This window comes from Elgaria multicarinata, chromosome 1 (genome assembly GCF_023053635.1).
Source record: "Elgaria multicarinata webbii isolate HBS135686 ecotype San Diego chromosome 1, rElgMul1.1.pri, whole genome shotgun sequence".
In the NCBI taxonomy this organism is placed as follows: Eukaryota; Metazoa; Chordata; class Lepidosauria; order Squamata; family Anguidae; genus Elgaria; species Elgaria multicarinata.
This window is the reverse complement of record NC_086171.1, coordinates 190,316,220-190,327,332: the sequence shown is the minus strand read 5'-3', so window position 1 is coordinate 190,327,332 and position 11,113 is coordinate 190,316,220. Positions and strand designations below refer to the sequence as shown.

General features: G+C 44.1%; 1 protein-coding gene across 1 annotated transcript; it reads left to right on the top strand.

Annotated features, from left to right (window-relative positions):
• The first annotated feature begins 1,907 nt into the window (after positions 1-1,907).
• Positions 1,908-10,657, top strand: SYS1 (SYS1 golgi trafficking protein). Its single transcript, XM_063145567.1, has 4 exons — positions 1,908-2,067; positions 4,724-4,990; positions 8,521-8,588; positions 9,810-10,657. Exons 2-4 carry the CDS (start codon positions 4,829-4,831, stop codon positions 10,048-10,050), a joined length of 471 nt encoding a protein of 156 aa, XP_063001637.1. The 5' UTR covers positions 1,908-2,067; positions 4,724-4,828; the 3' UTR covers positions 10,051-10,657.
• The last annotated feature ends 456 nt before the right edge of the window (positions 10,658-11,113 follow it).

Genomic DNA, 11,113 nt, shown 5'->3' with positions numbered 1-11,113 from the left:
TTATTTATTAGCTAAAGAATTATTCAGTCAGATAGCATGCCAATGATTGATTCAATTCATTGATTCAGTCAATTGATTCATTGAAGAGTCCTATGAGTCAAAATATGTTGCGCCTTAATAAGTTCTTTCTAGTGCCTTAATTCCCCATGATAGGCCAGAGAGAGGGTGGGATGAGATGGTCCGTTAGAATCTTCTAAACCTCCATTGCCAGAAGGTTTCCTTGATACCTCCGAATGGAGGAGTCCTAGCATTATCTGAAGGCATTGTGCAACTGTTCCAGTTTTTCTTCCTTAATGTATTTCCCACAGTGAGAAAAAAGACTGAAGAAGCAGTGGCAAGACATGGGAGGATTAGAAATGGATGACAACGAGATTAGAAAATCCCCAATTAAATTAAGAAGGGCTGTAGCTCAGTGGTAGAGCACCTGCCTGGCATGCAGAAAGTCCCAAGTTCAATTCCAGGCCTCTCCAGGAAGGGCTGGAAAAATTCCTGACTGAAACCCCGGAGAGCCATTGCTGTCAGTCAGTGTTGACAATACTGAGCTAGATGGACCAATGGTCTGACTCAGTATAAGGCAGCTTCTCATGTATAAATTCCATGAATGAAGCAAGGCAATTGCACATTAAAAGCCTTATCTGGGAGCACCCTTCATGGGAAAACAAATGTTTGGTTTCACAGCATTTCAGATGAAGACAAACAAACTGCCAGGAGACATAAGAAGCTCAAAAATAGGGGAGGAAGTCAGTGTGTCTTTGTTCTCACAATTAGAGCTGTTGAAGCATAGGGCAGCCTTCCCCAGCCTAGTGCTTTCCAGATGTTTTGGACTTCAACTACCAACAGCCCCTGCCAGTATGTCCAATGTTCAGGATGCTGGGAGTTGTAGTCCAAAACATGTGGAAGACAAAAGGTTGGGGGAAGACAGACATAAGGGTTAAGAGCACGAACTCTGTGCCCCAGCCCTCCAGTGAATGCAGAGGCGCGGGCATTGTTCTCCATCGCCTGCCATGCAAACACGCGTCCTTTTACTACCACTATGAACAGTCTTCCACGGAATTCCCAAATCAGCCTGGAAGTACGTGGGCATGGACTGTTCTACGGTTCTGTCTCTATGTCCTACCCACCCCGGTCTCCATAACGACGCTCTGAGGGCCCGGCTTCTTCCTCACTGCGCATGACAGCCCTCGCTTGCGTCGTCTCCTGGAAATGGGCGAGATTGACGCATAGCCCTTACGCGTATGCAACCATAGAGCTCCCCGGTGAGAGGACCTTCTGCCTATATAACTGTGTAACTTCGTGGGGATTAAAGAACAAAAGGGTAGAGTGACATACTGCTTGCACTTCTGCTAAGTATTGAAAGCTTCCATTCGTCATGCTTCTCCACAGGCACCCCGCGGTATCGCCGAGAAGTCCACCTACTTAGCATTGAAAATTAAAGGGGGAAAGAAGTTCGATTTAAGGGCAGCGGTATCAATAAGAAGTATGGTGACGTGTGATTCTTCAATTTTCCTAACTCTATGGCGACGGAAGAGGAAATTCAAAGACTCATAGCCATGTAGACTTATAGTGCAAACCTAAGCACTACTGGCTTCAGGGTAACTTATTCCCACGTAAGGGTGTACACCAGCCTTTCCCCAACTTGGTGCCCTCCAGATGTGTTGAACTACAACTCCCATGGGAGTTCATGCCATCTGGAGGGCACCAGGTTGGGGGAAAGCAGGTGTACAGGAAAGCAAGTGTACACCCTGAGGTGATTTCTTACCTCTACGGCATAGGCGCCATAGAGTCCACCGATTTCCCCACGCTTCCGCCTGTAAGGCAGCATCACTTCCTGCCTCAGGAGTGCCCTTCTAGGCGCATAGAGGTTTCTCTGTGGCTGCTTGGCGCAGTCATGTCCCAGGCGCTGTTCTTTCTAGGCGGCGGGAGGCCGGTTGGCTCTGTGGTCGGGCGAGTGGAGTCAGCTGCGAAGACGGGCCTGGCCCTGAATGAGGAGAGTTTGGAGCTGGGCGGTTGCTCGGAGTGGTCGATGGAAAGAGGGGGCCCGAGGCTCGGCGGGGACCGGGGAGAAAGGTAAAACGCGACGGAAGTTAGAAGGGAAATGGGGCGGGGATTTGGCTGCCAGCTTTCGTGGCAATCATGTTTAGGGGTGGGGGTGTCGTGTGTTGCCACTTCTCTCTGTTCTGCCACCCCCGCCCTCCCGTTCCCTTTAAACAGTTTCATGACAGGCAGAAAACCGACAGGTTTTGTTTATTTAGCCTGCAATCCTATACGCACTTACCTGGGAGTAAGGTCCGTTTAACTTAGTGGCACTTACTTGGGTGTAGACAAGTATAGGATTGTTCTGTTAGGGGCCAATCCTGTTTATTTTTAGGCAGAAAGAAAGACCTACAGTTCCAAACATGCCCCAGGCAGCATGGAATTATAGGTTCCCCCCCTCCCCTAACTAAACATACATAGGATTAATTAATTCATATCCTGCCTTTCTGCCTAAAAATGGCACTCAAGGCAGCTCCCGGTTTCTCCCAGTATGGTGATGCAATGGTGGGAAAGCCTTACCATCTTGATTTCCGCTTTGGGTTCCTTGGAGGAAAAAAGGCGGGATATAAATGCAACAAATAAATAAATAAATAAATAAATGTTTCTGTCTGTTTGTGTTTAAAACCATGGGAAGCTCTTGGCAGAAAAAAGGAGGTAGTTCTATGTGTACTACTATATATGCATAGGGCTTTCATTATTATTATTATTATTATTAATAATAATAATAACAACAACAATGGGTTTATTACATTTCTTAGATGACTTTCTCAAAAAACAAAAACCTCAAGGCATCTTACAACAACAAAAATTAAACATACAAAAATTTAAAGCCACAAAAAGCAATTAACAATGAAATCCCGCAACTTGATAGAACAACTAAATTAAGAAGCCCATCATATGCGCTTGGGTCTAGAGGAAAAGCTTAAACTGGTGCTGAAAAGATGATGTTGGGCCCTTTAAAGGCTCTGTTTATGGTTTGGAGCCATATTGTTCCATGGAGCGGACATCTATCTCCCTACAGTATCCCCTGCCAAGGTTGGCATGTTGCGCCCCTGAGAAGGCTGTTGTACCTTTTAAGAGAGTGGTTTACCAGGTGTGGCTTTTGCCATCATAGGGTGACAGTGATAGTGCTATGCAGCTCTTCAAAGTACAGGGTACGTGTCAGGGTTTGGCCCTGGGAATGCTGACTTCTACTTACTTTATAATTGAATGCATTTCCCCTTTCTATCATAGTCCAAGGGTTCAAAGTAGGTTACAGTGTATCCTTTCTTCATTTTACTTTGCGTCTATCTCTGATAAATAGTAAGTGCTTTCCATAAAAGAGCGGTGAACCCCACTGTGCCAAGAACCCATATGACTATTAAGTATTTCAACCTTCTTCCCCATTCCCTTTCCTCATCTGTAAAATGGGTCCAGATTCACAAGATAGTTGGGAGGATAATCATAGTAGAGTTAGTGAGCATTTAACAAACAGGGCAATCCTATGCTTATCTACTCAGGTAAGTCCCTTTGAGTTCAGTGAGTGGGACTTAAACAATAAGTCCCAAGTGTGGGTATAGGATTGCATCCTAAGTCCCTGTACATCTAAAATAAACAGTGGTGGGTAAATTTGCTATATATGAACACAGAATTAGTGGAGGATATGTCTATTAATTGCTGTTAGCCATGGTAACGAAATGTTAGAACCTTCTTGTTCAGAAGTAATATAACTTGGTTTACCAGGTGCAATGTTAACCTTTTCCCTTTCACAGCCTGTTTGTATGCTTTGAGAGGCATTTGGCTGGCCACTAATAGATACAGTATGCTATAGCTGACGGACCTTTTTTTGATCCAAAAAAGGTGATTCTGATGTTCTTTGTCTGCAAATGGAATGCTATGAAAATACTTGTTTTAGTAACTGTTAACATGGCTGTTCTATTTGTGTTGAATATTAACTTGCCCGAAACATGTACGGTTGGATGGGTTAAGAATCTTGCAGTGCCCGTGCAGCCAGAATCTGCCTGTGTTCCCTCCCTCTCCTTTCTGTATTACCACTGTCAGTGCCATCAGTGCAGCATTCAGGCCAGGCTGGGGTGCTTTTCATTTATTCTCGCCGGTCTCTGTGTCTGCTAGTTTCACCATTGCCTCTCTTGGGGATAGGAACCTCACTATGGGAAACCACACAAAAAGAGTGGCAGTGTTGTAAATGCCAAAGAATGCCAATGTTGCTTTTATTTTTATTTTATTTTATTTTATTTCATTTTTATACCGCCCAATAGCCGAAGCTCTCTGGGCAGTTTACACAAAGTTTTGAGTTTTAGAAGATGGGTAGGTTGGCAATCCTTCTTGGCGGCTGCTCCAGTGCTCTGGAACTCTCTTCCCAGGGAAGCTAGACTAGCTCCCTCGTTGATGCGCTTTCAGAGGCAGGGAAAAACTTCCTTGTTCCAGCAGGCCCTTGGCAAATAATCTGGACCTCCGACTATGCCAAGGACTTTTACAATTGTCATTTATTTGAAATGTTTTAATATTGGAACATATTTAATATATTTTTAACTTTTGTATATTTCTATTCAAAGGTTTTAAATGTATATGTTTTAAATTATGTAATGCTGCCTTGGGGCCCAGCATTGGGCAAATAAATATAATAAATAATAAATAATCCCTTCCATGAGCTGTGGCTGGAATGACACGTTGTTTTGTTCCCTTTCAGGTGCTGATGGACTCACGCTTTGTGGTCTCCAGACGCTGACAAGTGCACTTGATTCTTTAAGACGCCATTGGATTGTGCATAACCAGCCAGTGGCCTCCTCCTGGAATGGCTCCGCAGTTCCGCAGTTATGTCTGGGATCCTGCCCTTATCCTCTCCCAGATCGTGCTCATGCAGGCGGTTTACTACAGCTCGCTGGGGCTGTTGTTGGCTTTGGTGGACAGCCTAGTTCAAAACAGCCCTTCCCTCGACCAGATTTTCAGTTATGAGGTAGGAAGTTCTTCTTTGGGCAGGCACCAGGGGGAGGGAAATGGACAGCTAAAGAGGGGGTACACTAAGATTTTGAGGACAAACATGGCAGGCTAAAATGATTGCTGTCTGAGGTTGCTACCTTTGATACCCAAAAAATCTTGGAGCCAGATTAAATCCAGATTCCTTTCTTCCACTGTCCAAAGAGGGAAGGGAGCGGAAGTAAAAGTGCATCCAGAAATGGAATGAAAATGCTGGACAGGAAAGGAATTGGCCCACAGAGGTAACTTTCTCCTTCTCCCTCAGATCAGGTATATAGATCAGTAGTTGAGGAGAGCCATATGTTCATAGGTTTCAGGGGTAAGGAACAGTGGGCAGGCAGGGAAGAGGAATTTCTGATGGTGTTTGTTTTTCTTTCTGTCTTTCACCTGGCATCTCGTGGCTTTGTGTCCCCGCAGATACATGGGATCCATGATCACTTCCTCTCTGAGGGGTGGGAGGGAGGAGGTTTGGATCATGTTTGTATGTCTGAATATCCACTGCTTACAAATAAATAAATAAGCAGTTACAAGACTACCCAATTTTACAGGCGATGTTCTGTATTATTTGGATTTGCATGTGTCTTGTTATTTTTGCCCAACGAGATTACTTTTAAGTACCTGGCTTGCATAGTAAAGGAAATTAATCTGCACTCCTGCAAATTACTGCCTTTACCATAACAACATTAAGGGTGTTATCTATGCATAATATATATCAAAATGTATGGTGTGTGGCAATATCAGAAAAAATAACTCATGACTCGCTTCAAATCCAAGGACGATCAGAATCAACATCGTTTGTTGCTATATGGGGGAGATTTGTTCAATATGCATCACATCCGGATATACAATGATATATGCCTGCCTCAGCTTTGAGTATATGGACATTGTAACAATAAACCGCCCAGAGAGCTTCTGCTATGGGGCGGTATATAAATTAAATAAATAAATAAATAAAGGGAATACAGCACACACACAAAAATCTATGCATGTTTAAACAGAAAAAATCCTACAACTCCCTGCATGCCCCAGCCAGACTTGTTTCTCTTTGAACATGCATAGGATTGCACCCAATAGGCATTGTCCAAATATTGCCCGTTGCGGAGAAGATATGGTTTGAATTGTTGTTGCTAAGAGGAACTGACATTATGCACTACACAACCTTGTGACGATTTGATATGGAGTCAGCCCCTCATTTCCCACCCCCACCCCCAAGAAGTAGCTTCCTCCACCTACCTTCCCTGTGAATTTTCAGTTTTAACTACCATGGCCATTGCTTTCTTTTCTGTTCTGGCCATTTGATTGACTCTTATCCCTGCCAGAAGTTACTAGTGAGATATCAAAGATTCCCAGTTAAATGCTTGAGCAGAGGCATTCTTTCAGTGCAAATCAGCTCCTCTCCTTGAAGCTGGTGTTATTTCTTCGGGGGATGCAGGGGGTTTGATTCTGGTTATTTGCCCAGGGCCTCATAAAATTCAACCTTGGGTATTTTTAACAGGATAAGGCAGATCCATAGAAGATAATGTTGTAATGCTAATGGCTGTTATCCATCATAGCTCAGTAGAGATCTGAAGGCAGTCTACCTCTGAATACAAGACGCTGGGAACAGGCATCAGGCTGGACACAGTTGCAAACAGAATTTGAGCTAGATGGGCCCTTGGCCTGATCCAGCAGGCCTGTTCTTATATTCTTAATACGCAACCAGCCCTGGAGGAGAAATGGCCATGGCTGGAGGAGAGAGTAGATTGATTTGGGCTATGCTTTTCCCTTCCCCCTCTGCCCTCTTCTGCTGTCACTGGACTCACTGAAGGCTGGTGTGAGCATATTTCATCTCCCCCTCTCTAACTACACCCTGGGCTCTGAAGTAGAGAAGAGAGAATGCAAGCTCTGGGTGAGCAAGATGATGGGAGAAATGGTTCAGAGAGGGGAAGACCACACCTAGGCATAAGGTGGGCAACTTGGGAGTCTCCAGATGATATGTTCTACAATTCCCATCATCCCTCACTATTGGCTATGCTGTCTATGGCTGATAGGAGTTGTAGGCCAAAACATCTAGAAGGCCACAAGTTAAGAAAAGCCCTGCTGGATCAGAGCAAGGATCCATCTAGTCCAGCATTCTGTTCACACAGTGGCTGACCAGCTACCCACGGGAAACCCACAAGCAGGACATGAGTGCAACAGCACCCTCCCACCCAGGTTCCCCAGCGACAGGTGTACAGTTGCCCATCCCTGGCCTAGGCTCTGAAGTAAAGCAGAGGGAACACAAGCCCTGGGTGAGCGCAGTGAGAGGAGAAGGACTTCAAGGAGCAGGAAACCAATCTATTCCATGCTGCTGCAACCATCTCGCTCCTCTCCTTGAAGCTGCCAAGTGGAGGTGAGCGGCAGGAGCACAAGCCCCACCTGTGGTGAATTGAGTGACAACACAGAAAGGCCTGGATGGAGTGAGAAGAACCCTACCGTAATCAATCTGCACTTCTCTTCCATCATTGCAAGGTTTTGAGCGTCCAGAACCAGACAGTGGACATAGATATTCAATTCCTGTGCTTTCTGAGTGAAAATTGGGACAGGTGGTGACCCTGTTCCTGTCATGCTCCTAACTGAGGCAGGGCTGTAAATCAGTCCACTGAAATGGAAGGTGCACTGCTGTGAGGCTTGACCTGTGTTGATCACAAGAGCCGTATTACCTGGGAAGTGTTGGCTCTGTTTGTCTTCCTATGTCTGTAATATCAGGGAATGTCTATATGAAGCTCTGCTGACTCCGGCTTCAGCAAGCAGAAACGACCAGCTTAGGGACTTTTCACAGCCTGCTGACCTCAGTGTATTGCATGGGGAAATGACTCATGATAGTGTGGATTTCTCTGGCAGTTGTAGAGTTTTGCTTCTGGAGTGTTGTGGTTTTGAGTTCTGCAAGACCACAATTAATGTCTCCTGGCAGGAAGCCAACAAACCATTAATGCCACTAGTCTCTTGAATCAGTATAATTGATTATTGAGGTTCATATGGAAGTTTTTGATCTTAGCCACAGTCTATCTGTGGAAAACCTTAACCATTGCTTGAATCATCTAGATCATCAAATGAATCCAAGATTCATTCTAGGTGATAATTGCAGGAAGTCAAGGAACTCTCTGTCTGCTGTGTGGAATATTCTGCAGTTTCAGTTGGGGAGGAGGGAACTTAACCTCAAAAGAGAGAAAGATATGTCACGTAGAAATTGGAGGTCATATTTGGATATATTGATTCAAATTCAACTGCAGTGCAACTCTTTAAAAAGAAAAAAAGATGTATGCAGTACCATTAGGAATTAATTTATTTGTTCCAGTCCTGGTTGATTTGGTAAGTTTGCTTAAACTTTTACATACAAATCTGCACTCTTTACAGAAGAATTTGCTTTTCTCCCATGAAGCTACTTTGGCTTTGCTGTGAATGGGGTTTGTGGAAGGAGAAGGGTTAAATAAATTCTGAGCTGGATTCCAATTTATCTCAATGACTGCCTGTCTTTGTAACCCTGTGTAGGTTTTGGGATTCTCCACCTCCCTTGGGAGACTTGCCATGATGGCTTTTATCCTGAATGCACTCACCTGGTAAGTCAGCATTTGGACCATATTAGTTTCTGGCACAAATACCTTTCACAGAGATGAAATAACAGATGCTGCTGCTGTGTAGCTGCCCTTTGCTGAAAACAGAGGCATTCTGTTGTTAAAATGTGCTAAACTAAGGAATGTTGTGATGAAGCTTCTGGGAGTGTTTGACCCGAAGTTTCTGACTGCCATTGGCTGAGCTGTTCAGATCCTACAGAAGAACAGGGCATGACGAAGAGCCTAGGGCAGGGATTGGGAACTTGTGGCCCTCCAGACGTTGTTGGACTACAACTCCCGTCAGCCCTCACTATTGGCTGTGCTGGCTAGGGAAAGAAGTTAAAGGAAGCCAGATTCCGGCTGGACATCAGGAAAAACTTCCTAACTGTTAGAGCAGTGCAACAGTGGAATCAGTTACCTAGGGAGGTTGTGGGCGCTCCCACACTAGAGGCATTCAAGAGGCAGCTGGACAACCATCTGTCAGGGATGCTTTAGGGTGGATTCCTGCATTGAGCAGGGGGTTGGACTCGATGGCCTTGTAGGCCCCTTCCAACTCTGCTATTCTATGATTCTATGAAGAATAGGCATAGGAAAAGAGGAAATAGGAGCCTGCGAAGGCAACAAGCAAAAGAAATGGAGAAGCTGAGAAAGCAATATTGGAACAAGAAGCCATTCAAAGGAATGAAGCAAAGAGAAGGTCAGATGAAATCATCAGAGGGGCAGGGTATTTAGGAAAGACATGATCAAGAGTGGCAGGGATGAAACAAGTAAATGGTCACAGACTGACTAGTAAAATATTTAGCTGCTGTCCCTTATGGACAATGAGTGTGACTATTTCTATTCCTCCCGCTCAGGAATATAGAGAAAGAGAAGTCGTGTCTACAGAGAACAGCCAGGAGAGTACGCAAAGTTTCTAAATCAAAACTTCAGAAATATTCAGCCTTTCATTTTCGTAAGAGCCTAAAATAGCTCAGCTATAAATGAGAAAAAGCAGAAAGCTCTACCAGTAGAGTTCTAGAGTTTGTTTGTTTGCACCACCACCACTTCTGGCTCTGTTAAAAACTTACTAAAAAGTCCTGGCCTAAGATTAGCCTTATATAGCACATACAGAACATGAACTGTTGGTGGAGGATAAATATAATAATTTCTTACAAAGTTTTTGTTACTGAGTTCCTACAACCTTGAATGATGCAATTTCAGGTAGAATAATATTTTTCCTTTTTATAGTGCCGTAGGCTTGCTGTATTTCATTCGGCGAGGAAAGCAGTGCTTGGATTTCACAGTAACAGTCCACTTCTTCCACCTACTGGGCTGCTGGATTTACAACGCGCACTTTCCAACTGCTTTAACGTGGTGGCTTGTACATACTGTGTGCACGGCACTCATGGCTGTGACTGGGGAATACCTCTGTATGCGAACGGAACTGAAGGAAATCCCATTAAATTCAGCCCCCAAATCCAACGTCTAGACTGTCAGAGGTACTGTCTCTCTCCGTCAGCTTCAGCATCTTGGTGCTAACATGTGGTGCATGAGAATGCAATTAAAGAAACTCAACAGGTCTGTTTTGTCTTCTGAAAAACATTGGCTGGAGAGCTGAGGTTTTGAGATACAAGATGTGGGCACAAGATGAACAAAGCAGAATCTGAGCAATTCTTATCACTCCTGTAGGCATGTCCATTTTGCTCAAGTAGCACAGACCAGATTCAGTATTGGGACAACAAACACAAAAATATAAGTGGAAAATTGAGTACTTTTGTGAATTAGCCCTGGATTGTTGTGATCAGAGCTGTCTTCCTCTGTAGTGTGGACACCATCTGGATAATGGGCTTCAAGCAGAGCACAATGAAAATGTCATATTGCCTCCCCACCAACCCGTAAATCTGACAACTGTTTTACTTCCAATAGTCTTTTGAATTTAAAATCAAGGAGATATGACAATGCAAGACGACAAGATATTGTATTTCTCACTCAACTGCTGTGAATCCAGGAATATTGACTAAAGACAAAGAGGAAAGCAACCATATTTATTGGATTGAAGAAACTATTTTTTAAAAATAATAAAGACTGCAACTTTCCATTGTAGTGTTTCAGCTTACTGATCAGGCAGGGTTTTATTGTTTACATCGCAGCAGGGAGAAAAAGGGTGTAGTCAGCCAGCAATATAATTCAGAAAGCTGTGTCATAGAAACTTTAAACCTACCAGTTCCAAGAAGGTGAACAGCACATGGCAAATTGACCAGCTAGCCTGCATTGTTCCCAATGGCTGGCATAGAGGGCCAGCTGTCCCTAATCACAAATGCTGCTTCAGATGAGCCGTTTTGTACTACTATGAATGTTTTGCCATGGAAATTCAGACCTTCTGATCATCAAATTCTGCTATTTATAGCCAAGGGTACCTAGTTCGCACATAAAAACCCAGAGTGTGGGTTGTCATTGAACTGTGGCTCATTATTGAATCATGGGTTGTCATTATGTATGAACCCTGCATAATGGGTTAAGTCTCAGTTGTTAACTACAAACACCCTAGGAAG